This window comes from Penicillium manginii, assembly GCF_028828005.1.
Source record: "Penicillium manginii strain IBT 31320 chromosome Unknown utg000006l:1.0-4164085.0:1.0-4166146.0, whole genome shotgun sequence".
Lineage (NCBI taxonomy): Eukaryota > Fungi > Ascomycota > Eurotiomycetes > Eurotiales > Aspergillaceae > Penicillium > Penicillium manginii.
In genome coordinates, this window is record NW_026643107.1 from 212,773 (window position 1) to 233,956 (window position 21,184).

Genomic DNA, 21,184 nt, shown 5'->3' on the forward strand with positions numbered 1-21,184 from the left:
ACTCCGTCTCCGTATACTCTGATAGAAGCAACCGTGGTTCTAGCCAAGGTCCGGCCCGTTCTCCGCTGGTTCCCCATTTTGGGTAACCCGTAGAATACAGCCTATACAGCACTCTAGTACCCTATCAGTAGTTAACTGTGTACTAAAGTGAACTTTGATATCTCACAATTAACAGAGTCCCCCGTAATCTGTATAGAGTATTGTATACAGGTACCAGGACCAGGACCAGGACCAGGACTATCGATCCACTAAAATAAGCTATCGATTCGAAAAAGCAAACATACCCCGATCGCCGCCCCGCCCACCTGACCGCTCCCCACTCCTTCACCCTCAGAGCTTCCCTCCTCCTCCTCACTCCCCTCCCCTCCCATTCCAACCAAGCCACACCACCCACCACACCACCACAATGCTCCGCAAAACAGACATAGCATACCTCCTCTTCTTCACAACCCACATCCCGATAATCTATCTAATCGACACAGCCCCCCTCCAACCCTCCTGGGCCATCTCACCCCTCTCAACCACCCTCCGCGAATTCTACGTCAACACCTACCGCGACAAATTCTTCGACTCCCCCGCCCCACCATGGTTCACCACATTTATCTGGATGGAGGTGCTTTACCACGTGCCGGCTAGTTTATGGGCGGTGTGGGGGTTGCTAAAGGGTGAGTCTACCTATCTATGTGATACATACATACAGCTTGGCTGCGCTGCGCTGCGAACAACAGCTTGCTGCTACCTTATCCAACCAGCTAACCAATTTTGTTTCGATAGAACACCCCCTCATCCCGGTGCACCTGCTCGTCTTCGGCATCCAGGCCTTCATCACGTCGCTGACTTGTTTGGTTGAGGTTTGGGCGTGGGAGGATCGGAGTGTGGCGGAGAAGCAGAATATCACGGCGCTTTATGGGCCGTATGTTGCATTGGGTATGTCGAACAAGCTCATTGCAGTTTCATTGGATGGTGTATGCTGACTACTATAGGCGCGTATATGGCTATTGATTCCATTCTGAGGTTGCGGGCGAAACTCATGCCTGCGAACCAGGCCCAGACCCAGACCCGGACCCAGGTTAAGCAGGAGTGATAGACCACACCCCACCTGAGCACGCCGGTGTCGCATAATCTAAAACTAAAATGTACCACCATGTATTTCTCAATTACAAAAGGCGGCAAACAGCCACGCCCACACCTGATCAGGTCCTGTAAGCAATGTGAATCGGTTCAGATAGACACCTATCGTACACGTTACGTGCAATGGCCACGAAATCCCGCTAAATCACAATTCATCCACCAACGCCAATGAAAGAAATGCCGAGTCCAGCCGAGCCGAGCCCAGCTCAGCTCAGCCCATCATTCTGGCCTGGTATATAACCCGGGGGCAATATACTAGGACCATCCTATCCCATCCCATCCTATAGGACACCTAAGGGATACCTTGATAAAGACTAGAGATAAGGATTAGATCTGATCCGAACGCCATGCTGCACTGCACTGCGCTGCATCACATCAGTTCAAATCAAATCAAATCAAGAATCCAATGGCGCCATCCAGGTCCCCATTTGCGGCGTCCAGCGCACGCATAGCTTCCTCCCGCGTGAATCCCAACTCGGTAATCTTTGCAATCGAGTCTGCCGGCCAGCGTGACGCCGCAGGCCGGATATTGATCCGTGGCGCAGGAGCAGATGATGACGCAGCTGCAGGTGCAGGCGTCGACGCAGACGCAGAAGCAGAAGCAGACGCAGAAGCGCCTCCACCCTCACGACCCGCCTGATGCGTCACCGCACCCGTGCGAGCGCCGACTTCTGCACCATCGGCGCCCTTGACCGTCGGTTCGTCTTCGAATTCCTCTGTGAGGTGCTTGGGGATATCGCCCTCGCCGAGGAACGGGACGGCCTGGTCTTGGATGATAAGGGCGCCACGTTGGAGGTCGATACAGGCTTGGTGGCGGCGCAACATGTCCAATCCGAGGAGCAGGTCGATCTGCTTACCCTCCATCACGGTGAAGGAGCATGGCAGGAACATCTCGCCGATCTTGATCTGAGCCGAGTGCACTCGACCCAGGATCGGGGCGGTTCCTACGCCCTTGGCGATACCGCCGTAGCGGCGGTCGACGAGGCGCATGATGTTGCAAGCGACCGCGCACTCGGGGGACATGATTGTGACCTGGGCACCGGAGTCGACAAATGCGTTGAGACGGTGGCCGTTGACTTCGACGGGGATGTAGAGCATGGTGACACGGCCGAAGGCTGCAGTTGTTTTGTTAGCTCTTGCATTGCGTGGCAGGGCATGGCATAATCTTGGATCCTTGTCGATCCCGGGAGATCCCGTAAGACGTAGGGCAGATTTAGATAACGCAATAAGAGTGGGGGGGGAGGGGATGGGTGGTTTGAGAGTGAGGGTGAGATAGAGACCGGATCACATACACTCTGGGTGGTGCTCCATGGCATTATGCAAGTTCTCTGTCACCGCGTTCTGGCGGATGATTTCCTCAATCTCTCGCTGATTCTCCGGATTGAACGGATCTGAGTTCAACATTGCAATCCTCGCCTCCTTCTCCGCTTCTTGCCGAGCCTCACTTTGCTGCTGTGACAGAAGGACCTCCCGGAAACGCGCCGCGTTATCTGCCGCGGCGGCGAGGTCTGGGTTTTGTCTCCGAACTGCCTCACGTACGCGCGGGTCACCAAGAATATGGAGGCGGATTGTCTCCGGATCAGGCATGCCGGGTCGCGGTGGTGCCTGGCGCGGGGCCATGGAGGAACTTGGACCGGCAGAGGGAGCTGTGGCAGGCTGAGGAGGGCGGCCCGCACTGGGACCTGCGCCGCGGAGGGTGACGTGGACGCCGAGCATATCACCTTCGCCGATGCCGATCTGGTCAAGGGTTTGCGAGGGGCTCTGCAGGAGCTGGTTGTTATAGACGAGTTGTTGAGCTTCGGGGGGGACGGCGGTTTCGCTTTCGACGATGGCTTTGAGGAGCTCGATGGACATGTCACCACCGACTTCGAGGGTAATGATGTCGGAGTCGGCCTGCTCAGGGCGGATAACACTTACGGTGATCCGCCTAGGAGAGGTTAGCGAGCTGTGGAAGGGGATGGGAGCTGGGAGCTGAGCGCTGGGAGCTCATGAGGCTCGGGGACGCACATGGTGAATGGAATCCCTCTCGGTGCGGGGAGGGTGGAATGGAGGGGAAGAGATGGAGGGGAGGGAATTTCAGAGAAAGTAGATGTCAGGGTAAGTATAAATGCGAGGAAGAAAGAAGAGAGAGGAGATGCTTAAGAAGAAAGCGAAAGTGATGAGAAGTGAAAGAGTGAAGGTGATGGAAGAAGAAAGAGGAAGGTGCGAAAAGCGAAGGTGCGAAGGTGCGAAGGTGCGTCGGGGTTGCTCCTTCCTTACATCTCCTCTCTCTCAACAGTCATCACAGTCATCAACTTCCTCTCCCTCTTTCCTTCTCTCCTGCCAACTTCTCTCCTCTCCTCTCCTCTCCTCTCCTCTTCTCCACCACCCGCCACCTCCACCCACCACCACCCTACACTACCATCCCGAGATTACCAGTTCTAGACTCACCTGCAGCTCCAAGGCAGCCGTGGGTCCTCCGGTTTCACCAAAGTTCGCCGGCTTATCGTACTAGCGCAACGTCTGCCCGCCAACATCCACTGTCCAACAAGATGATTCCCTCTAGCATTTGTACACTCAATGATCAGCATTCATACTCCAAACAAACCAATTCTCCACTGTGAATCGAGCTGGCGATTCACTGAAATGCCGAACTGGCCCCAATTACTCACTTCAACTGGTTCCTTAAATACTAACAGTCCACTTGATACCCACTTGATCTGTACTCGCTTGCACTCACTCCTACTCACTCCCACTCGCAATATCTCCACACCACGAGATGATCCACGAGGACTATGTATCAGGAGGGGCGACCACTGATAAATGGCAACTACACCCCGCACTGGCCTAATCCTCCACTCTCCTCCTTTGAGTGGCCCATTCATCGTCCAATGCTGACCGTGTGGATCAACTCGTCTACGGCCTTTCCCGCACGGATCGACGAGATGCGTCGACAGCCTCACAACGGTCTCCCGTGGCGGGATGACTGCGTGGCGGCGTGGCTGCGTGGCTGAGATACCCCTCGATCATCGGCCCATCGCCGAGTACCGGTGGGGGATGCGGCTAAATCTTCCAGACAAACAAATCTGTTCCTGCACTCTGACAGAGGCTCCTACTGGAGACTCATGCGGTATTGGAGAATGTAGTTCACATGCGCGAGTCGAGTCCCTAAATCACCGCATCCCTGCTGTCTCATGCGCACATTCATGCTCAGCCCACGCGTAGCTCGGATCTAAACGCTCCGCTGATTTAACTGCTTTGCTGGCGAAGACTCCGAAAGCATCCACCTGCTGAAATGCCAACATGGGTTCGCTGCAGTTCACCTAATTTAGCCATGTCCTCGTTGCCGTTGAGCACTAGTTGCCCCTATTGAGGAGGCACGCCGCAAGAAACGGCCATGCCAAGAGTGACAGTCTGCAAAAGGACGAGAACCAAGCATTTTGAGACACCATCCTACATGAAGGGATGGTCTTATTGAACTCTAATACTAACACTCAGGCCAAGGCATCGTCCCATTCAGAATAAGTGAAATACATGTTCTATCATAGCGAATTCCGCACTGCCTACAACAGAACTACTCAATGCGCTGTGCGCTTGACACATCCGGCACCCCGAACCCCTCGGTAATCTTCGCTTCGATCACTTCATCGATAGGAATCTCCGCAAGTCGAGATACAACATGGTGCAGCGTGGGTAGGGCATCCCAATTCAGCTCGTTGATGTTCACCTTGGCACTCTTACTCCGGCGCACCCGTGTGACCTTGGATGGCACGACCTTGGACTCCTGCGCATGCGGGACAAAGACGGGATACTCCTCTGCTGCCTCACCCTTGGTATCCCGGCCAACCTTGGGCATATACCTATATACCAAGATTCCGTCATCGTCTTCCCCTCCAATTGTACCTTTGTCTGCACCCAGATCCTGATCTTCTAGGTCCTCCAGCTCGAAGTGGCCCCACACTGCACCTTGCCAGCTGGTTTGCAGACGGTAAGAACTATTCCGCTCATGTATATCAATCGCTGTGTATAGCTTCGGCATACCGAGCTCCTCACGACCCGAGACGATGGGGTCCGCCAGACTCTCGAATAAAATAGGCATATACGTTCCCTTGAGCACCTCGCCATTCTCCTTCTTATACTGCACACCATGGATATACAGTCCGATGTGTCGGTATCCACCACCGCCCAACCAGTCCATGCCGTTCAGTGTGGTCTGCGAGAAACTGGCTCGGGCAACTGTGCTGGGTGAAATGAAGCTGTAGCGGTCATTCGGGAAGAGATTCTGCAGAAGTGTGCGACTGGTCTTGAATTTGATCGAGGCCGTCTGGAAGGTTGACTGCAAGGACTGGATCGCGCGGTCATTCCCGTACCAGTCCTGTCGGGGGCCAGGCATGGGGCCAAAGACGATCGGCTGGCGCCAGTACATGTGTGGGTTCTTGGACCAGAGATACTTGCGCAAGACCTGAGCGGAGTGGTCGAATTCGTCATGCCCGTAGATGTAGCCGACCATCATGATGGCTATTGAGTCAGCAAAGGTCATTCATATAGGAACTGATGGAATACTCACTTTTATTGGCCGGCAGAATATTGACTGATTGGCGCGTCATTTCTTGGATGGTAGTCACACGGCTGTGGCGAGCCTTCTCATAGATCTTCAGTCTCTCGGGTACATCGGCGGCCGCGATACCACGAGGCAACATCACACTGAGCGAGACCGCATCTTCAATGGCCATTGCACCGCCCGATGCGCGATATGGTAGGAAAGGGTGAACCGCATCGCCCAGCCCGGCCAATCGACCCTCCACCCACTCAGGTATAGTGGGCATATCCAGCAGTGGCCACAACTTCAGCGTAGCTGGATCCGCCTTCTCCAGTAACCGGAGAACCTGAGGGCTGAAATCCTTGTATACCTCCAGAAGAGCGTTCTTGCTAATCTGCTGATTGTACTCATCACCGCCGGCCTCAATCGTCGTCAGGGATTCTGGGTGAATACAGACGAAGTTGAGCATCTCGTTGTTTGCACATGGATAAATGACTACCCGTCGATCCGCTCCATCCCACATGTCAACCGCGCCCATGTCTCTTGCGATGACGTTTGTCTCGGGGTCATCTAGAGCCTGCTGACGTGCCATCAAGAAGCGGAAAGCATTCTTACCCGAGCTCGCCGGCTTGATGCCTTTTGCCTGTGGGAGCTTGGTTCGTGTGAGAGAGTGTACACCATCTGCACCGATGACCACGTCTCCCGTGTGCACGTCGCCATTCTCAAGGGTCACGGTCGCCTTGTGCGGGTCAACGTCGACGACTTTGCTTGCGGTGTGTAGGATAGCTGGATTTTCGGGCCCGGGGGCTTGTGCTGCTGCTTTGAGGCCGTCGTGGAATTGTGCGCGATGAACCAGGAGCCAGCTCTGTACATTATTCGTTTAGCTCTGGATGAATAACCTTGGAAGGAATTGACTTACGTGTCTCCAGAAGCCCGCTTGCTCCTTCACATTTGTGATGTGGACCGCCTCGCCAGATGGAGTATATTCGCGAAGCTACATAGTCAGCGCGGAGTCCCTTTTCTCCAGCAAGGATTTAACTTGACTTACCAGCTCGGTCTCTACTCCACCAAACTTTTCCGCATGAATTCCCAGTCGCTTGAGAACGCCATTGGCATTTGGGCATATGTGAATCGCAGCACCAACTTCATTCGCAAAGCGGGAGCGCTCAAAGATCTGAGATATGCAATCAGTATCCCGTAGCTAGATACACTTATTGCACCACTGGCAACGCTCTGTAAGAGACTTGGAAGAACAAACCTCAACATGATGTCCTTGCTGTCGTAGGGCAACTGCAGCTGTCAAACCGCCGATGCCAGCACCGACAATCAGCACACGCAGTCCTGGGTTTTCGTTTCGTCCGGCCATTTCGATCTGCTAGATGGGTGGAATTTGTCGCTTGCCCACACCGGAAGAGAGATTTATTTATTTATGTATGAGCCCTTGTTCCATTTTCTCTTCAATTCTTCCGTTCTTGCCGCGTGCCCCATCTCCCCCTCTTCATCCCTCGGGTTCGCGGTCGCTTGAATGTCCGGTGATGCTTCGGATACCATTTCGGCTCCACATGCGCGGGGAGTCCAATACGTCCCCGAGCGGGGGCGAGCAGGTACGTACTACTCCTAGTAGCTCCATCTTTTTTTTGCGTATATGAGACAGGCTATTTTTCTCAATTAGATTTTCCGTTCGCCTATTTTGTCAGTCGTTTTCAAGTTCAATAGGTACACACACCATCATGCCGAACGAAATCAAAGACATCACCACCCGCGACGAATCGTCCTTCCCATACATCTACGAGCAAAATGTCTCCATTTCTCTGAAAGACGAGTCGGGCATTGTCCGTGTCAATGTCTACCGCCCCAAGGGTTCAGAAAAGGTCCCGGTCTTGGTAACATACGGACCTTATGGAAAGGATATTCCTTACAAGGACTTCCACCCTCAGAGCTACAGCGAGGTCAACCCCGAGCAACGCTCTGAGCATTCATCCTGGGAAACACCGGACCCAAAGTACTGGACCAGCCAGGGCTATGCAGTCGTCCGTGCCGATGAACGCGGTACCGGGCAGTCGATGGGCAAGCTCGACACCATGTCCCGAGGCACAAGCGAAGCCTTCTTCGACGTGGTCGAATGGGCCGCTGAGCAGCCCTGGTCTTCTGGAAAGGTCGGTCTTCTGGGAATCAGTTACTACGCCGGTAGTCAATGGCGTGTTGCAGCTCGTCAACCAAAGGGTCTCTCTTGCATCATTCCTTGGGAAGGCATGTCAGACTATTACCGCGATCGATGCCGCCACGGCGGAATCCTGGCCAACTCCTTCATCAAGTTCTGGTGGGATCGCCAGGTCGTGAGCAACCAGTACGGTCTCCCCGGCCGAGCAGCGCGAAACTGGGGCCCTGATACAATCGAAGGCGACCTCTCCGAGGAAGAGCTCATTGCAAATCGCCAAGACCAGACAATCGACAACGCAGAGAACAAGTTCCGCGACGATCTATACTACGCATCCAAGGAATATAGCATGTCCGACATCAAAGTACCCCTCCTATCAGTCGCGAACTGGGGCGGCATCCTCCTCCACCTCCGCGGCAACGTCGAGGGCTGGACCCAAGCAGGCTCCGAGCTAAAATACCTCCGCTTCATCGCCGGCCGCCACGACCTACCCTTCTACTACTCCGAAGAAGTCGAGATCCAGCGCAGTTTCCTGGACGCCTTCCTCAAGAACGACGACCGCGCCGGCTGGTCAACAGGCAAAGCGCCAAAAGTCGACATACTCCTCCGTAAAGGCGACGTAGGCTTCAACAACGCCGTCGCAGAGAAGACATTCCCGCGCCGCATCGAGCACGAGTGGCCCATTGCTCGAACCCAGTATACGAAGTTTCACCTCACTTCGTCCCGCGAGCTGAGCACGCACGCCCCGGCCGAGAAAAAGAGCACCAAGATCTCATACGCGGCGCTGGGCACGATCGAGAATCCCTCCGTCGTCCAGTTCACAACTGCCCCCTTTGAAAAGGAAACTGAAATCACGGGCCACATCGTTACACACCTGAATGTATCTATGAGTCCGAATGCTGGCTCCGCCACGCCCCAGGATCTAGATCTCTTCGTTACGCTGCGTCACATCTCGCCGGCTGGTAAGGAGGTCTTTTACACGGGTACGGCCGGTGATCCTGTTCCTCTTTGCAAGGGCTGGTTGCGTGTTAGTATGCGAAAGGTGAATGAGAAGCACGCGCGTAACCGGGAATACCTCCCGCATCGCGATTACTGTTCTACGGACGTGTTGCCTGTTCTGCCCGGTGAGGTTTATCCCGTTGATGTGGAGGTCTGGCCTACGAATGTTGTTGTTGAGGAGGGTGGGAAGATTGTTCTGGAGGTTTCGTCGGGTGATACGCAGGGGTCTGGGATCTTTTTGCATAATTCGCCGGTTGATCGGTCTGTGGAGAGATTTGCGGGCCAGAATCATATTCATTTTGGACTGGGGGAGAATTATGTTACTCTGCCTATTATTCCTTAGGGAGGAGGGTGGATGTTAGTTATAGATATGAGTTCATAGATTCGATGAAATTGAAATTTTACGTTCTAGATTTTTTTTTTTCTACTCGTACCTTGATTGAGGAGTTCTTCCTGGATAGGTATGTAGCTGTGTTTGAACTTGAAGTTTGTTAATCATTTAAGCTCAAGCTTTGTTCAAGTTCAAAGTTTGCGCTTGGCATACTGTACTACCAACCTTGACTCGTACTCGTATCCCTATCCCTACAGCTGGTCGAGAGCAAACACGTACTAGTGAACATCACCCTCGTCCACTCGGCTCTACCCCACAAAATTCGGTCGTGTCATGCGACCCTGCATGATAAACCCGAGACCTGAAGCCCCGAGCTTCCTAACTCCGAATCTACGACTCCATAGAACCCGATGTGGTCGAAAGTGGTCCCGAGATGAGGGGTCAAGGATATAGATGTACCAGGAGGGATGAAAACCCTCTATCACCAAAGTTGTCACTACTCTTGATACCATCACTGGCCCCTATTGTCAATTTCAACATCCAATTGCAAAACCTGAACCATCTACCAGGGCAAAATCCACCCACAATGGCATCTCCAACCCCCAAAAACCTCCGCCCACTTAGCCGCTTCATCACAACCCACGATGATTCCGGCAAAGCAATCTTCACAGACGACCTCTCCGAAGAAATGCCCGTACAATCCGTCGCCGACGGCGCAGACTTCAGTCTAGCCTACACATCCTCGCACTTCCCGGCCCAACTATCCAACAACACTGATCTAGCCGAGTACAACGCCTACCTAACCAGTCCACCCGGAATAACCATCTCAACCGGCAACGTGTGTCGAATCGTTGACATGCCGCCCGGAGCCCTGAGCCCGATGCACCGCACCGTGTCGCTGGACTATGGAGTCGTTTTGGAGGGTGAGGTCGAGCTTGTTCTGGACTCTGGCGAGACGAGATTGCTTAAGCGCGGGGATGTTGCGGTGCAGCGGGGCACGAATCATGCTTGGAGAAATGTTACGCCTGATCTTGTTGTTGATGGGGAGAAGGTTCCACAGTGGGGAAGGATGTTGTATGTTCTTTCGCCGGCTCAGCCGATGAAGATTGGTGGGTTGGATCTTGGGGAGGTTGTTGATGGTATTGGTGTTCGGGCTAGCACTTAAGTCTATGAGAGTGGGTTGTCTTTGAGTGGTTGTTGCTTAGTACTTCTTACAAGGTAATTTTCTCATAGAGGGCTTTACAATTTAGAAATGTGTTTCTCATAAACTTGAATGAATAAAATGCAATGATATTCTGAATAAATGCGAATAGGTTGGAAAGAAAAGAAGAACCATAAGAGACAAGAAATTAGTCCAAATTCGCATATAACCACAAAAACTTGAATGAAAGCCCTGGAAATTGAACTTGATGCTATAACCACATTGACTATATCTACCACTCCCCGCCCACATCGTAATGGAAGATTTTATCATTGATTTTCCCCCCAGTGAAGCGCCAGAGTCGCGCGACGGACTACTCCCGATCAGTATGTAAATCTTTGACTTTGTAAAAGATCACTACTTACCGCATTTAACCAGACACCGTGTAGCATGATTTGAATGAAAGCATATTCCGCAGGGTGACCGTTCCCCGCTGGACGCTCGACGTAGCTCAGATTCTGTTGCACAGGACGATATGCTGGCACGCGACGGTGATCTGTTGGCCAGTCGGCCGGTTGAGAAGAATTTACTGGCTCAGTTTGCTCAGCTTGTTGAGGAGGCTGTTGAGATCCGCTATGGTGCACTTCATAATCGGCCAAGACGGCCAGCGTGTTGGCGGAGGTTATGGTTGTGGTGGCGGTGGTGGTTCTCGACATGATGGACAATGAGTAGACTCGAAGCGTAGGGTATTGCGAGAATGGATGGATTTGAGGGAAGTAGGGGTCCCCTAGAGAAGATCCGGTTCAAAATTATTATGCGTCGCGCAACGGAAAGTATTACCTCCGCTGACCGATCATCTCAAGCTGATTATAGCGGCGTAATCCCCCACGCGCCCCCTTTCTCCCCCACATCCCGAATGCAAGTTGGATGGAGCTCCGAGGCGACGACTGCGGGCGGAGCTAAAAGTACCGGGGTAAATTGTATCTTCTTTATCTGTTTCTCTCTCTATTGATTTTCATTTTTTTGCTCTAATTTCTAAATATTTTTTGTGCCTCTTTGCTTTTCTAGCCCTCTCCATCATTATCATCAAGATGGACCTTCCGCGCATCGTCGCTGCCAACATCGATGGCCGCGCTGAAAATACCCGGTATCGCCAATCACAATTTCACCGTCTACAATCTAAGTTGGTTGAGAATATCGCCGAGATCCAAGATGCCATTCGTCTCAGACTCGGGTAATACGCGCCAGGAGGTGCGCGCAGAGGTCGTACTGGCCTTGCAAGAGCTTCGGGCGCATTACGTATCACTCAGTCTGACCAAGGATCTTGAAGCTGAATATCGCATCAAGAATGGAAAGGATAGCCCTGATGCTTCACGCGGGGTGGGCATTGTGTACATCACCCCGACGACGCATACGCTTTTCTATTCGGTGATTTCTGCTCTGACAACCGCGCTGGCAGCTGGAAATTGTATCGTTCTGGAGGTAAGTTGATTGAATCTGAATGGTCTCAAAAAACAAGGACTAATACTGACTTTCAAAGCTACCCCAAACTACAATGACCCTCCCTGGCCTGTTGCGAAAGATCCTCCCAGATGCGCTGGACCACGATACCTTTACAATTGTCTCACAGAGACCAGACTCGTCATTCATGAAGAAAGCCTTGCTTGTTTCTCAAATCCCATCCGATGCTCCCAGTGGGCTTCTTTCGCCCGCATCGTCCAGAACGGTGGCTGTTGTTGACCGCACTGCCAAAATCAATGAAGCTGCTCAAGCACTGGTGGCTGCGCGGTTTGCATTTGGTGGACGTTCGCCCTACGCTCCGGATGTGGTTCTCGTAAATGAGTTCGCGATGAAGCCATTCGTCGAAGCTGTTATTCAGCATGCCTCTCGCTATCTTGCAGGTGAAAACGGCGAGACTAGACAGCAGCAATCATCACCGCGACGATCAGCGCTCCTAGACTCCATTCACAAAGAGCGCAGTGCACGTATTCTTGTATCTGGAAGCAACTGGGGCGTGGTTGAGGTTCAAAATCGGTAAGAAACGACACTGCAACACAGCTATATGAAGATTCAAAAAGCTGACCGACCAGGAAATCCCCATTGCTCAAGAAGAAGGTTGATGAAAAAGTTTTGCTGGTACACCCTGTGACGAGTCTCGATGATGCCATCGACATCAACGCGTACGTTTCAAGCTTGAGAGAAAGCAAAAGAAATAGATACTAACGTAAAATTAGATCTGAAACACTCGCAGCAACCTATGCCTTCGCAGCCCCAGCTTCAGCCAAATATCTGACACAATTTATCGATGCTGATATTTCTTGGGTCAACCACGTTCCCAGCCACATGCTAAGTACGCCTAACATCCTACTCACTACTCTCCCTTCATAGCTCAGAATATATATGATACTAACAATAAACTTAAGTCGGTCCTGCCCTCCCTCGGGGCACATCCTACAGCCCTCAAACACGTTATTCTCCGACATCCTTCCAAAAACCCCGCCCACAACTAATAAACGCCCCCGCAAGCGCATACACCACCCAAACGATCCTGGAAAACAATGCCACGCTCAAATCAGATGCTCTCTGGCGCCAGGCTATCTCCCCGCTTCCTTCGACGAACCAAAAAGCTGGTTTCAAGATTGGCTACTTTGAGCAGGGTATTATTACTGGTGTTTCACTTACACTCATGTCGCTCATCGGGGTCGTTGGGACTTTGGGCTATTATACTTGGGTGTATGTGCGGACAAAGGGGGTGAGCTTTCACCAAGGTAGAAGTTGTTCTCTCTTGGAATTTTCTTTTAGGGATTTAGTTTGCCAGAGTATGCTTGTATTACTCCAAATTTATATTTTCTGCATACAACTGTGTCGTTTTAAATTCTCTATTCCAAGTTTGTCATTTCTACCTACTAGTATGTTGTCTAGATAGCCTCACTTCTTGCTTTGGTGGTTTCACCTTGTTCAATTTATTTTCTACTATCCAATTCAGTATCTTTATTATTCTTTCTGCGATTTAATTTGAACTCTGTCACTATGCTTCCTCCACCAGTAATCTTCACGAGTGGGCTTGGCGATTGGATCATTCCTGCAGGCCCCGCTTTAAGTACCCCAAAGTTGTTCTTGGGGTCATCGGCAAGTCAGCATTTGAACCAACTCGGAGGGTCTTTTGCCACGGCGAATCTGGAGGCTAGTGCGGGGTATACAGTACTAATTAATCAACAGCAGTTCTGATATCCTAAATGAGCCATCGGCCGGTGCCGAATCTGTCCGAGGGGTCTGTATAAATGAAGCAACGACGCACCAAAATCGATCAAGAAAAGTTCTAGGAAAATTAAAATCTACTCAGAGTAGCCACAATTCGACTCCAATTATGGCAACCCAGGCGGAAATGCTCTCGCTAGCAAATAAACTGTCCATGGATATTCCCGAGGATGAGATAGCAGATTATGAGACGTTTCTGTTACGCACAGAGAAGACAATACAAGCTATTGAAGCAATGGAAGGCAAGGCCGAGATCTCCCCCGCATTCTCGACTGCCAGTGTTCACATTTGACTAACAAGAGAACCAACCAGACTACCAGCCTGAACCTGACACGACCAAGCATCCCAGACGAAATATCCGCTTCCCCAAACCCGAAGACAACACCCTTGGAGCATGGGCCTGGCGATTCGAGCTTTCGTCCGATTCCCCAACTTTGAACATCTTAAAAGGCAAAACAGTCTGTTTAAAAGATAATATCTGCGTTGCCGGCGTACCATGTTTGCTCGGCACAGACACATTTCGCGACTGGGTCCCACATACAGACGCGACTGTCGTATCACGCATCATCGACGCTGGCGGGGTCATCACTGGCAAAGCCGTGTGCGAGAATTTGTCGCGCGGGGCAGTCAGTGCAACCGCTGCGACAGGCCCAGTGCACAATCCATACGCGCGGGGGTATTCGGTCGGTGGCAGCAGTTCAGGCACGGCCGCTATTGTGGCGAGCGGCGGGGCAGATATGGGGATCGGATGTGATCAAGGGGGTAGTATACGGATTCCGGCGGCTTTGACGGGATTGTATGGGTTTAAGCCGACGATGGGGCTCGTGCCGTATACTGGTATCGCGAGCAATGATGCTAGTTTGGATTATGTTGGGCCGATCGCGAATTCGCTTCTGGACACTGCGTGCCTGCTAGAAGCTATTGCTGGGGCAGATGGTATGGATGATCGATCAGGGCCTGGAATTCCACTTCAAAGAGACGTGCCCCCTTATTCGGATGTGCTCAAACAGGGTGATTTTTCTCTCCAAGGCGTTCGAATTGGGGTGCTGAGAGAAGGCATGCCGACTGAGATAAATCCGGATGTTTTGACGAAGTTCAGGGATGCCGTTAATTCATTTGAAAAGTTCGGAGCTCAAGTGCAGGATATTAGCATTCCTCTACACTCGCATGCGCAAAGCTTGTACAGCGTACTCAGCAAGATGGGGAATCATATGGGAATGATGGGCCAGGCAACGGGTCGACGACAGGTGATGTTAACGGATCTTTTCGAAAAGAAAGGCCTTCCCTATACATCTGAAGCCGTGAGCAAAGTAGGTTTGGCATCAAAATTTGATCATAATTATCTCTAACTCTTACCCAGATGAGCGTGATGTGCAAAGAGGGTCTTCTCAGTGGCGAGTTTGCCTGGAAGCACCACTCAACCGTCTACCCAAAGGCTGTCAACATATTGCGCAAGCTGAAAGACAAGTACGACGAGACATTCTCTTCTGTCGATGTAATTGTGATGCCCACCACTCTATCATGCGCAAGCCGACTGCCCAGCGTGGATGCAACACCAATTGTCCAACCCGAAGCGGCACAAGGAATGATAAACAACACATGTGCCTTCAATGCTACAGGGCATCCGGCACTTGCAATTCCGATTGGATTTGTTCCTGCCCAGGAGAATCCGAGTGTGAAATTGCCGACTAGCATGCAGATTGTGGGCAAGTGGCACGATGAATTGAGGATCTTGCAAGTTGCATACGCATGGGAGCAATCTGTCAAGGATGATTTAGTGATGTCGAAGATTGAGATGGAAATGAGAGGACCTTGAACTTGGAGGGTGACTTGCCTAGGTCTAAGATGGCCATGTCAAGCATAAAATCCGTATCTACATACTTGAAGACCTCTTATCTCATCTGGGGGCTAGAAGCATTGACAACTTAACGTTCATTAACTAGCGCCAATTTCACATTGTCGACCATAAACCCTTAGACGGTTTGACTGGCGCTCTATAGTCTATATTTGTGGGGAGGCAAAATGGCCTATACATAAGTTTCAGCCTTCCAGGGATCGCTCTTCGTAGTCATATATGCTTGATATTGATATTAATGGATGAACGGGATTGAAAGGAGTTGGCATGTGAAGAGAGAAGGCAGTGAAGCTATCGGGACATGGCATGGCGGCCTTGGTGCCTGGATGTCTAAGGCGATGAGTGGGGGCAGGCACTATCATTGTATACTAGTATTATGTTATTTCTTGCAAGGGAACATGACTTATAAAAACATAAGAGGTTGCAAAGGAAAGGTTTCGAGGATCGTATTCGCAAGTAAAGATACCCGAACACCATGTGGAATGAAAAATGCACTTAGAAAGCGCCATCGCCTTTCATCGCACCCGGGAAATCATCTTTCAGCGCCTCCCAAATTGGTTTGCCGCCCATCTGAAGGTCCTCGAATGCTGGGCATGTCATGTTGAGCAAGGGTTCAGCAACAACATTGGTGACCCACTCCAATGGTTCTGCTAGCGTCTTGTACAGTCCAGACAGTGCATTTGGACTAGCAAACTTCAGCACTTCAAAAACGAAGCACAGTAGGTTGTTGCCCTCTAAGAGATTAGCCAGGTTGAAAACACCCCCAGTCAAATCTGCCGGATCAACACCAGCAAAGCTGTTAATCTTGCCAAGGTTTCCGCCAATACTATAAAATACCAAATTTAGTTTTAGCCTGGACAAAAAGACTTCAGTGGGAGTCTTACCTTCCAAGCTCGGGATATTTGGCAATCCATGCAATTGTATCCAGGTTAAGTTGAACCAGACCATAATCTACAGGCGTTTTGTACCAATTCTCGGGAATCCGCTCCCACCCTTCACGGTATGTAAGATTGCCTTCATCGCCATAGATCGCATAGAAGTTGCGGACATGGCTCTTGGCTAGTACAGAGTTAGGAAGCTTTCGAAGACACCCAAAGATCAACACTGGAAAGAATGCACTTACTCAGAACTCCCTGCGGATTTTCACGGGAATGATTGCGGAACATGCGCGCAGAGAAAAGATAACCAGCGTTCCGTGCAATGAGTCCCGTAACGGGTCCATAGTAAAAGTTGGGGTTTGTCTCAATACTTTCATGGAAGCGGTTCTTTGCGCGCTCTGCCATTAGATCCATGTCAAAGGTACCATCCGTAGACATGTTGTACCAGGTCATGAACTTGTCCATATTTAGTGTATGGCTGTTGCCGGTGACGTAAAGATCGTCTCGTGTATTAGAGGAGTCGGCTTCGATAAAGTTGTGTGAGCCGATTAGACCTTGAGGATCACCTAGAGACATTTTTGATGAGCTTCATTGTCAAGCGGTTCCATTTCAAGTAACACATACCGAGAAGGCCGCCAAGATTGTTTAGCAAATTGTTGACCCCAGTGTCGCGACCGCCAATTGAAAAGCTAGGGTCCAGCGACAGTGGGTCTCCAGTCCAAACGGTGCCCATGATCGCGAGAATAGTAGCCAGATCAACACCCATACCGTACACTGTAAATTTGATGTCAGTTTGACCTAAACGAACATCGGTAGCGCTTGTCATTTACCTTCATTGATTGCTGCAATCACATTTCCGAACTTCGATGCACTTAGCAAAAGATGATCCTAGTCACAATGGAAGGATCAAACTTACTGAGACTACTCCACTTCTAGGAATGTAGGCATGGTTTGCAAGCGCATTTAGTCCCGGACAAGGTCCGCGCTGGTCACCGTTCTCGAAGTTAGGCGGCTGAAACTCGTGATCACCAGTGACTAATTTCATAGAGTTAAATTTATGATCATGCTGCCGGTTTCCCTGACACTTACTATCAATAGGCGACTTCATAGAATCAAACAAAAATCTCTTGTTATGTTTAGCTGCAGCACCTTGTGGGATTTCTGCGAATGGACACTTTTTATGCAGCCCTTGGTGGCCGGAGGAAGCACCATGAAGGTCAGGAAATCCGACCACAGCAGTAATGAGCGATGATTGCCAGAGCAACTGCCCTAGAGTGAAAATTCGCATAATGAATATATTTGGCTGGTCAATTACTCAATGCAAGCAAGTAAAGATGACAGCGAAAAGGTTGCAATAGGGGATCGTTCAAAAAATGCGGAACAGCCGCTTAGATACAAAATCACGATTTTCCCGGCTGTAAATTAAACAGTGGATGATTAATTGCTAACCCCTGAATGGACTTCAAGAACATGTTCTTCCACATGCTAACATGGCGAAATTATGCATAAACCCCATCACCCATATGTAAATAGATAATTTACACTGGCAGGCGTCACAGACATCTCGGGTAAATAGCTGCCCCACTTAACGCCGGCAACCAATTGCTTCTTTGGGCAGAGAAATATGACATATCGCACTAAGGAATTCTCCCCTGGGGATGGTCTTACAAGGGTCTCGTGGAAGTTGCGATGAAATATATAGTATCTATATTCATCCCGAGGTCGTGGAGGGTGAATTGTCTTTCCTGCTAGTAAATTGGACAACGAGGCCATTATTTTGACAGCTAGGACCGGCCGGGGAACCCCGGGACTACCCTTGCGGGCACTTAAACGGCATGGCAGCGCTGATCATCCTCCCTTTTTGATTTTTGCAGAGGAAAAGGCAGAAGAGCCATTGTGAAAGCGATCATGCCTCGGAGAGGAAGGAAGATATCTGGAATCCCAATCTGTGGAGAAATAAGCGGAGATTCAAGGTTCGAGCCCCAACGGCTCGGTACTTGATAGTCATTGGATTTGTTCCAGCTTGGTGGCGCTTGTTGAGATTGACAAAGGGGTCTCGTATTCCCGGCAAGTACCTTTTTCAAAGTGGAGCGCAGTGTCAAAAATCCCGAGTGCAGATCGCGGCTCATTAAACTTTTGGCTTACTCGTGGAGCCGCGTCTAGGTTTATTTTTTCCCTCTTCTGCAATTTGAGAGCGGCACATGTCCGTAAACTCCAGGCACATGAAACAGGACAGGGACCAGAACGAAGAGGATCCGTGATAGATGCAGATCTTAATTGATTCATGAACCAACCATCGAACGGAAAATTACCCTAGTAACTTGTCAACATCGGCGAGGCTGTCTGTGCGGTCACTTGAACCTCTAGACTCTAAACTGTAGGTTGTGAGTCCATTTTTTTTCTGCTGCAATTTGAAATGATCGACAGAGATACACCAGCAAGGAATCCCGCGCAGCTGGCTCGAACACGCCTAGCCTGCATGAACGGAGAACTAATCTCCAGTTGAAAATCGCTGCAGGCTATTTTGCCATGATTTTGAACTAGTAAAGACTCTGAATAAGTGTTTTCACAGTAGAACCCCTGTCCTGACTAAGGGGTGACAGGAGGCAAGACTAGTCTTCCTTTCCTCAGTGTTCTTCTCAAAGCCGTACTCTCCGCATCAGCCTTGTTTCACAAATGAATATTATCTCCTAATCCTTAACATGCGTTTTCTAGGTGGTATTCTCCTGGCTGCGGCTATTCTGCCCACCACTGTGATCGCCAGCGCAGCCAGCGCATCCAGTGCAGCGCAATTGACGGCCATTCTACCACCATGTGCGGTAGGAAAAGTTCCCCCTCGCGATATTTGGCCCTGTTGGTAGAACTGACATTCAAAAGCTGCTCTGCATGAAATCTTCTTTGTCTGAAGCCTCATGTGCACCTACGGATCAGAAATGTCTATGCACAGACGCTACATACACAGCTGCTTTAGAGAGTTGTGTCGTCGCTAGTTGCACTATTCGGCAATCATTGAGTAAGTCAATTCCTGGATGTTGAGACAAGGATGCTGATATTATCTCAGCTACCAAAAATGTCACTACGATGGCATGCGACGCCCCCATACGAGATCGAACGAAAGTTGTTTCATATGCTGGAGTTGCAGGTGGCATAATCGCTCTCGTTGCTTTTATACTTCGCATGATAGCACGTTTGCGATGTTGCGGTGGTACTTTTGGCTGGGATGACTGGACTATGGCTTTAACAATGGTGTGGTGGATCTCCACTCCTGTCCATATTTATGCGTCATCTTGGCTAACAATCCCCAGGCGCTCGTCATCCCACTATCAGCACTTTCGGCTGTCTGTAAGATTTCTGTTTCTTGACTTGCTGCATTAATTCATTTGCTGACTCTTTTCAAGTGGCAGACACTGGGCTCGGGAGGGATATGTGGACACTCCCTTTCGAAAATATCACCCACATTCTTTATGTAAGTTCTTCAGGCTCTATTATAATATGCTCACTTCCTCAGAGGTTCTGACCAAGTACTCCAGCTTTATTTCTGGGATGAGTTGATCTATCTCAGTATATTGCCCATGACCAAGATTTCGATTTGCTGCTTTTATCTGCGCATTTTTCCTGAACGGCAATTCCGGAATGTGACCTATGTCGTGATCGGACTTAATGTCTGTTACATGATTGCATTCGTTTTGATTTCAGTATTCCAGTGCAGCCCATTGCCCGGTGCGTGGCTCCATTGGGATGGCGAAGGTGATTATAAGTGCAACCACATCAATGCGCAAGGCTGGGCGGCGGCGGCAATCAACATGATTTTCGACGTGATCGTTATGGTTTTGCCGCTGCGGCAACTCTGGGGCTTGAATCTTTCCCTGAGAAAGAAGGCCTATGTCATGTGCATGTTCAGTCTTGGTATCTTGTAAGTTTCATTCAGCCCATCATATAATCGTGCAAATGCTAACTCTCATTCTCAGTGTTACGCTCGTCAGTATTCTTCGTTTGAACTCTCTCATTCATTTTGCTTCGACCGAGAACCTAACATGTGAGTACCAGAGTATAAATTATGAGTTTACAGAAAGATATTGATGAAATACTAGGGGATTATGTGGCCATCGGGTATTGGAGCACAATTGAATGCGATGTTGGTGTCATTTGCGCCTGTCTGCCCGCCATTCGCTCTTTATTGCGGCGTGTTTCACCGAAGCTCTTCGGAGATACGGAACAGGCAAAGTCATACGGCATGAATTCTCATTCACGGGGAACTGGCTCTCGATTCGAAAATTCAATTCATGTTCAGAACAGCTTTCAGGTCCAGAGCAAAAGTGACTCTCGAAACTTCTATCCACTTGATGATATGGAAAGTTCCAGCCAAGCCAATTTACACCATGATCGTCATTCCTGATCCCGAGGTCATTGGTGAACATATTCTATTTTCTTGGATGAAAGTGAGCATCGTTATTGCTAGTATTCCACCCATTTATATTCCCTTCTACTTTCTTTTTTTTGAATCGTTTATTCCAAGGTTCTCAAGTCCGTTATTCCAGTCACCTGGGCAGAAGCGACGCTCATTTCACCGGCACATATTGATATACTATTTCTTTTCTCAAACAGCTCACAAAAGGACTCTCTGGAGCCATGTTATATCATCAATACCAAAATACTATGAATTATTCAAAATTACAATTTCCTCAATCTCACAAAAAAAAATCAACAGCCTGAAATTCAGTCCTTGCTTTGCTGAAAAGGGAGGGGCCAGGCGAAAGGGATGAGTCGCACTCGCGCCCCTTGGGTGGGAATGGTACTTTCCTTTTCCCGACTGGATATAGTAAGACCCAAGGCGTCTGAAAGCACCGGAACCCGCGTCCCGTCTCAGCCTGTGGCTTAGGTATCCACCCCTTTGCATGGCAGGAGCCTCTTGGC

The 21,184-nt window shown here is 50.2% G+C and overlaps 9 protein-coding genes across 9 annotated transcripts; 5 read left to right on the forward strand and 4 right to left on the reverse strand.

Annotated features, from left to right (window-relative positions):
- Positions 1-406: 406 nt before the first annotated feature.
- Positions 407-1,084, forward strand: N7533_008493 (EXPERA domain-containing protein; the record flags this gene model as incomplete). The annotated part of the gene is made up of 3 exons (XM_057105143.1): positions 407-665; positions 775-927; positions 984-1,084. 3 exons carry the CDS (start codon positions 407-409, stop codon positions 1,082-1,084), a joined length of 513 nt encoding a protein of 170 aa, XP_056956592.1.
- A 437-nt stretch (positions 1,085-1,521) lies between these two features.
- On the reverse strand, positions 1,522-3,422 carry ddiA (putative DNA damage-inducible v-SNARE binding protein Ddi1; the record flags this gene model as incomplete). Its single annotated transcript, XM_057105144.1, has 3 exons — positions 1,522-2,246; positions 2,424-3,058; positions 3,391-3,422. 3 exons carry the CDS (start codon positions 3,420-3,422, stop codon positions 1,522-1,524), a joined length of 1,392 nt encoding a protein of 463 aa, XP_056956593.1.
- Positions 3,423-4,684: 1,262 nt separating this feature from the next.
- Positions 4,685-7,016, reverse strand: N7533_008495 (putative salicylate hydroxylase; the record flags this gene model as incomplete). The annotated part of the gene is made up of 5 exons (XM_057105145.1): positions 4,685-5,628; positions 5,678-6,515; positions 6,570-6,644; positions 6,699-6,824; positions 6,909-7,016. The coding sequence occupies 5 exons, from the start codon at positions 7,014-7,016 to the stop codon at positions 4,685-4,687; spliced, it is 2,091 nt and encodes a 696-aa protein (XP_056956594.1).
- A 364-nt stretch (positions 7,017-7,380) lies between these two features.
- N7533_008496 (CocE/NonD family hydrolase) lies at positions 7,381-9,150 on the forward strand (the record flags this gene model as incomplete). The annotated part of the gene is made up of 1 exon (XM_057105146.1): positions 7,381-9,150. The coding sequence occupies one exon, from the start codon at positions 7,381-7,383 to the stop codon at positions 9,148-9,150; it is 1,770 nt and encodes a 589-aa protein (XP_056956595.1).
- A 574-nt stretch (positions 9,151-9,724) lies between these two features.
- Positions 9,725-10,303, forward strand: N7533_008497 (cupin domain-containing protein; the record flags this gene model as incomplete). Its single annotated transcript, XM_057105147.1, has 1 exon — positions 9,725-10,303. One exon carries the CDS (start codon positions 9,725-9,727, stop codon positions 10,301-10,303), a length of 579 nt encoding a protein of 192 aa, XP_056956596.1.
- A 268-nt stretch (positions 10,304-10,571) lies between these two features.
- On the reverse strand, positions 10,572-11,190 carry N7533_008498 (uncharacterized protein; the record flags this gene model as incomplete). Its single annotated transcript, XM_057105148.1, has 3 exons — positions 10,572-10,652; positions 10,705-11,066; positions 11,130-11,190. 3 exons carry the CDS (start codon positions 11,188-11,190, stop codon positions 10,572-10,574), a joined length of 504 nt encoding a protein of 167 aa, XP_056956597.1.
- A 2,456-nt stretch (positions 11,191-13,646) lies between these two features.
- On the forward strand, positions 13,647-15,353 carry N7533_008499 (Amidase; the record flags this gene model as incomplete). Its single annotated transcript, XM_057105149.1, has 3 exons — positions 13,647-13,815; positions 13,850-14,847; positions 14,898-15,353. 3 exons carry the CDS (start codon positions 13,647-13,649, stop codon positions 15,351-15,353), a joined length of 1,623 nt encoding a protein of 540 aa, XP_056956598.1.
- Positions 15,354-15,887: 534 nt separating this feature from the next.
- N7533_008500 (peroxidase family protein) lies at positions 15,888-17,558 on the reverse strand (the record flags this gene model as incomplete). The annotated part of the gene is made up of 7 exons (XM_057105150.1): positions 15,888-16,218; positions 16,277-16,451; positions 16,516-16,836; positions 16,895-17,044; positions 17,101-17,131; positions 17,187-17,305; positions 17,360-17,558. The coding sequence occupies 7 exons, from the start codon at positions 17,556-17,558 to the stop codon at positions 15,888-15,890; spliced, it is 1,326 nt and encodes a 441-aa protein (XP_056956599.1).
- Positions 17,559-18,987: 1,429 nt separating this feature from the next.
- Positions 18,988-20,666, forward strand: N7533_008501 (putative integral membrane protein; the record flags this gene model as incomplete). Its single annotated transcript, XM_057105151.1, has 8 exons — positions 18,988-19,089; positions 19,148-19,283; positions 19,332-19,516; positions 19,576-19,612; positions 19,669-19,736; positions 19,801-20,183; positions 20,239-20,306; positions 20,362-20,666. Coding segments are annotated over 8 exons (1,284 nt in total), but the record flags the coding sequence as incomplete, so codon positions are not given.
- Positions 20,667-21,184: the final 518 nt, after the last annotated feature.